This window comes from Solea senegalensis, linkage group LG9 (assembly GCF_019176455.1).
Source record: "Solea senegalensis isolate Sse05_10M linkage group LG9, IFAPA_SoseM_1, whole genome shotgun sequence".
Lineage (NCBI taxonomy): Eukaryota > Metazoa > Chordata > Actinopteri > Pleuronectiformes > Soleidae > Solea > Solea senegalensis.
In genome coordinates this window covers 1364559-1370625 of record NC_058029.1, presented here as the reverse complement: position 1 = coordinate 1370625, position 6067 = coordinate 1364559, and the positions used below count along the sequence as shown (strand labels likewise).

At 42.3% G+C, this 6067-nt stretch overlaps 1 protein-coding gene and 1 long non-coding RNA gene across 2 annotated transcripts; one reads left to right on the top strand and one right to left on the bottom strand.

Annotated features, from left to right (window-relative positions):
- Nucleotides 1-277: 277 nt before the first annotated feature.
- LOC122774490 (lysosomal thioesterase PPT2-like) lies at nucleotides 278-5308 on the top strand. The gene is made up of 8 exons (XM_044033830.1): nucleotides 278-995; nucleotides 1525-1678; nucleotides 2630-2725; nucleotides 2814-2921; nucleotides 2999-3082; nucleotides 3151-3235; nucleotides 4548-4602; nucleotides 4725-5308. The coding sequence occupies exons 1-8, from the start codon at nucleotides 837-839 to the stop codon at nucleotides 4866-4868; spliced, it is 885 nt and encodes a 294-aa protein (XP_043889765.1). The 5' UTR covers nucleotides 278-836; the 3' UTR covers nucleotides 4869-5308.
- On the bottom strand, nucleotides 1672-4756 carry LOC122774492. Its single transcript, XR_006360994.1, has 3 exons — nucleotides 4694-4756; nucleotides 2984-3021; nucleotides 1672-1865 (listed from the first exon to the last, which is right to left on the bottom strand). It is a non-coding gene; the product is annotated as an uncharacterized LOC122774492 (long non-coding RNA).
- Nucleotides 5309-6067: the final 759 nt, after the last annotated feature.

The following is a 6067-nucleotide window of genomic DNA, read 5'->3' as shown; positions in this document are numbered from 1 at the left end:
TATGAGCAACAAAAAGATATCCACAAAAATGTACTAAGAGCAAGAATGATGTCGAGCCTTCAGTCCATCCGCCCTGTATCAAACCTCCTTCATGCATACTGATGCACTTCATGGTTCAGGTGTGGATCGTGGAAAGAGTCACAGAAATAGTAAGGAGGTCTTTCATTAGTTTTGATTGATTTTACAACAATAACATCCATTAATAAAAGTATCAATTGATTGTCAGTCTATAAATATAGTATTCATATTTTATTTATTATTATTTATTTTTAACATTGAATGGAAACACACTTGGATGATCCCCTCACAAACTGCAGGCATCTCCCACACTTTCAGTTCAGGGAACAAAGAGGTAGATTTTAGTCTAAGTCTAATTCAAGGAATCCATTGTTTATTATAAAATAGAGTGAATTATTTCCCCCCATGCCACTGCAACGAGGACCAGTCAAAAAACAAACTGTGTCAGATTGTCCATTTATAAAGTTTCTAACACATTAAAAGTTGCTGACAGAAGGACAAACAGTGGAGGCAATTCTAAAGTTAAAATAATGATAATAACATATTATAGTATAGTAACTGGAAGTACTCAACTCAGGAGTATTTCTTGTGAAGATGCTGAGTAAATCAATGTCATGACAGCATCACGCAGGCTGTGGGCGGAAAAACAAAACACGGGAAGTAGAAAGTGAGAGACGCTCTGAAACCCACCAGCATTTAAAGAGATTAATCAGCGCCTCTAATCCCTCCAGTGTCCTCACATTCTCTCTCCCGGACCATTACATCCAAACATCCGACCTCTGCTGCCCTTGAGCCGCAGTTTAGTCTCACCTGAGGAGATGAGGAGTCCGCAGAAGCTCCGAGGATCCCCGCTGCTGATGCGGCTGTTGCTGCTGTTGGTTGCACTTTGCGCTGAAGGCTACAGGCCCGTGGTCATCGTGCACGGGCTTTTTGATGGACCCAAGCAGTTTGAAACTCTGTCTGTCTACATCAACAAGGTAAGACAATTATTATTATAATAAAAACTTCTGCGTTGGGTTTTCATATATATGCACCAATTAAGTTTACTGTTGCTCATTTAATATGTAAGGGGGTGAAAGTAGGAATGTTTTAATTGTATTCAGAATGGTTCATCTCAAGGTAATCACCAGAAGTTTGCAAAAACAGGAAGTAGGAATATAAGAATGTATTGTTTTGTGTGCAGGTGGTTGGTCTCAGCATTTCAACATTCAAATCAAACTTCTCACCCTCTGCCGTTGACGTTCAGAAAGCATTGTAATGAATACATGTGTCAACATGTGTACACTTACAGGTTTAAATGTTGAGATTGATCTGCAGTAGTTTCAATGACTAAGTGTTCTAAAATCACATTTGAAATCAAATGAAAATCTGGGAGTGGTTTCCAGTTACTGTCTCAGGGAGTTTGATTACATCAGTCATCAGGTCACTCATGTGCACTTGATTGAATCACTGATGTTTCCTTGTTTGGTGAAAAGTTGTATTTCTCTGTTCTCTTCTCATGTCCAGGTGCACCCAGGTACCGAGGTGCGAGTGATTGACTTGTACAACAACATGTCCAGTCTGAAGCCCATGTGGAGGCAGGTCACAGACTTCAGGAAAGCCATCGACTCCATCATGACGAACGCTCCAGATGGCATCCATCTTATCTGCTTTTCACAAGGTCCGTACACACGCCGCGACCAAACACGCTCATCCCAGCTGATGTTGACACGGTTCAGGGACATTTCAAGTGAAATGGGATTTGAAAATGTCACCTCCGGCACATCCAGTGTACTCTCAGTGGTCACCAATGGTCAGGAAGGGCCTTCATCAAAGAAACTCATGGACCAAATCGAATATGCAGATTACTGAAAGCAGACGCTCGATTGTGGTGAAGCCGAAAGAAACAAAATGCCATGTTTGTGGAGACAGACAATTTAAGATAAATATAAACTAAATCTCCACTGATTAGTTTCAATAAAAGTAAGATGCTTTCACAGTCATGGATGGAGAGCAGAGAGAGCTGCAGTCAGTTGAAATACATATTTGGTGCACCAGAGTGTGCCATTTAGACAGAATGGGGGAATTCATAGTACACAGTAGGAATTAGGGCCATTAAATGGAGAGTCTCACGCCCTGCCTTTCTCAAGTGTGTCATGGAACCACAGTGGCATTAAACATATACACCAGTATGAATATACTGTTTGCATAATAAGCTTCCACTTGAAAACATGAAGCGCATGTTTCAGAAGTCGTGGTGAAACAGACAGACCCTGATTATCATTTTAAAACAAGCCTTTAGTCCTTTTGTGATGCTCTGCACAGCTGTGATGCAGGGAGCGACACACGTCACGGAGTATTGTTTTGGTGGCTCTGTGTGTGTGTGTGTGCGTCTGTTTGTTTGTTTGTTTGTTTGTGTTTCCGCACTTGCCAATTTGACCAGCAGAGGCCACCAGAGGCTTGTTGCGTGAATGGGGTGAAGTCTGATTGCTGACAGCGGCTACTATTTTTAGTACCCGCTGTCAGCTGCTGTGGTGAGTCGGTGCTATGCAATGATTGGTGTAATCAGGGATTAAATTGGATTCTCTGGTTTGTGACACCTATTTGTCCTCTGTTATTTTCCTTTTCAAAGGCGGTCTGATTTGCAGAGCACTTCTCTCCACAACCCCGAGCCACAATGTGCATGCCTTCATTTCACTGTCCTCACCACAGGCTGGACAATATGGAGGTTAGGGATCTACGTCTCCATTAATTCACCTGAACTCAACAGTGTGAATTTATATCACACCCTCAGTTTTCACTGTCTTCCTCCGCAGACACAGACTATCTGAAGTGGGTGTTTCCTAAACATTTAAAGAAGACAGTGTTTACATTTTGCTACAGGCGATTTGGACAGAAAGTGTCTGTTTGTGAATACTGGAACGGTAAGAATAAAATATTCAGCATCACATTACCACTTGTAAACGTTGATACAGCCTATACTTACGTGCTTTGCCTACAGACCCTCACCATAGGTTCCAGTACCTGCAGAACAACAATTTTCTGTCAATGCTTAATGGAGACATACATCATAGTAACATTAAAGGTAATGGAGTGAATTAATGACATGTCATTGGCTGTGGATCCGTAGTAAAATGATTTTTATGTCCTCAGCATGGAGGGAAAACTTCCTTCGCATCAGAAAGCTTGTCCTGATTGGTGGACCAGATGACGGTGTCATCACTCCTTGGCAGTCCAGGTTTGACTGTTTTATAATTCAGTAACACACCTTATTGATTAAGTGAGCACCGTAATCAATCAGAAAATCAACAGCCATTTTCTTTTTAACAAAATTTGTACCTAAAGCAGGCTATGAATTATAAATGTTAACTTCTTTAAAATAGATGGAACTAAAACTGGGAAATGAGATTCATGTAGAGATTGAAACTAAGATTTCTGAATCAACAACTCTGAAGTATGAGAAAACCAAAAACCAAAAACCAACCTTTTTAGATATACAGTATACTGTGTCTTGTGAGGGTTTCATGTTATCTTTCTATGGACAGTGGATTTTAGTTATTTCAGTTTCAATCCTTTCAATCCTTGATAGTTACTCAGGTGCAAAATTAGTAGAGTGGCTGACAGGGGCAAATGCACTGAAACAACCCAATACACTGCAGATTCAAAGGCGGGAAATGTGAGAAACGTGCTGCAAAAGAAAAATGATCTGCAGAAAGAAACAAAACACATGCATCAACAGAAACACACGGCCAAATCGAAACAATGCAAAACCACACAAAAAAACACCAGCAGGACAGAAAACACCAGCAGGAGAATAAACACCAACTGGGACCAAGAGATGCCTGTGGCGGACGAGAAACGCAGCAGGAGAATAAACTTTGGCGGGACAGAAACACCAGCAGGAGATAATAAACACCAGCAGGACCAACCACCAGCAGGACTGAAAACACCAGCTGGCAGACGGCGCAGCGGGGCCAAAGCCACCACCTGGGACAGAAAACGCCTGTAGAGCCGGCCAGCGGGACAGAAACGGCAGGAGAATAAACACCGGGGAGGAATAAACGCCACCGGGGCGAAGCACCAGCAGGACAGAAACACCAGCAGGAGAATAGAGCACCAGCCCGGACGAAAACACCGGCAGGACGGGAAAACACCTACAAGGACGAAAACGCCAGCAGGAATAAGCACCAGCGGGACAGAAACACCAGCAGGAGAAACACCTGCGGATGAAAAACACAGGACGAAAACACCAGCGGGAACGAAAGCACCAGCAGCAGGAGGAATAAACACCTTGGACAGAAGAAAACACCAGCAGGACAGAAAACACCAGCAGGAGAATAAACACCAGCATATTCAATAACAGAAGTTCTCTGGGTCTGTCGTGCAGCTCTATGACCAGCCATTATGATACTCAGAGACTACTTAGTGTAATTCTTATTTTTGGGTCGTTGCAGTGTGTTTTTCAGCCACCGCACTGAACAAAAAATAAATAAAAGAAGATGTTTTTAAACATCTTTACCTGAACTGACTGTTTCCTCTTTTCTTCACAGCCACTTTGGATTTTATGACAGCAATGAAAATGTAATCGAAATGAGGGATCAGGAGGTAGAACATAAAGATTTCCCAGTATTTGATATCATTAAAATAATACATTCTTGAAAACCTATGTGTAACGTTTATAATAGTGTTGACTAACCCAAGCACTTTCCCTTATCTCCCTTTGGAAGTTTTATAGGAAAGACACGTTTGGGCTGAAGACGCTGGACGCTCGTGGGGACGTGTGGACGTGCACTCAGCCTGAAGTCAAGCATGTTCAATGGCACTCCAACTACACAGTGTTCATGAGATGCATCGAGAAGTGGCTCACATGAAAAGACATCACCGACAGAGAGTCAGAGAGGTTAAACAGAATTATTGTTACGTCCTGTTGTAAATTGGGCAGCATACAAACACAATAAAGAAAATGAACATGAATTTTATCATCAGGTATAGTCAGGTGACTTTCTGTTTACTGGCTAAAATCTGACTCACTGTCAGTACCTCATACAACCACAGTTCAAAAAAGAAGAAGAATGTGCTTTTATGTTCAACACAAACAGAGTGTGTGAGTGTCTCAGGCTCTTCAGGAGCTCCATTATAAAACTGAAGCACAAACAGTATAACAGTGCTAGAGACTCTAACCGGCTGTTTCTATTGATATGATCATCATAACAAGACATTGTCTCATGCATGATTCTGCATGTCTAGTTGCAGCAACTATGTTTTTCTATGTATTTGTTGATGTGCATCCATTAAAGTACATTACTCTAATTTAAACAATTACATGTATCGATTATTAATGTAAGTACTGAGAGCATTAACTCCTCCCTCCATTAGGTTTCATGTTAAAATAAGACAAATGAGCTAATAAATAAAAAGCCACTAGCGACAAATCTAGTGACTTTCTGTCATAAACCTCAACACTTTACGAGAATGTGCGATTCTGTGTCCTGTGTCTAAACTGTAATACTGTTACACACACAGAATCACAGACACACACACACACAGTCACCGACACACACAGAACCACAGACACACACACTGAATCACAGACACACACACACAGTCACTAGAGCCACACACAGAATCACAGACACACACACACACACAGTCCACCCGGCTTACCCCTGGGAACCACAGACACACACACTGAATCACAGACACACACACACACACAGGGGAGTCACACGCAGTCTCACACACACACACAGTCACACACACACAGAGTCACAGTCTCACACGCACACAGTCACACACACACTGGGAACACAGACACACACACAGTCTGAACAACACAAACAGAATCACAGACACACACACACACGATCCACAGACACACACAGAATCCCACAGACACACACACACAGACAGACACACACACACAGAATCACAGACACACACACACAGTCACCGACACACACACACAGAATCACAGACCCACACACACACACACACAGGAATCACAGACACACACACAGAATCATAGACACACAGAATCCACAGACACACACAGAATCATAGGCCACACCTG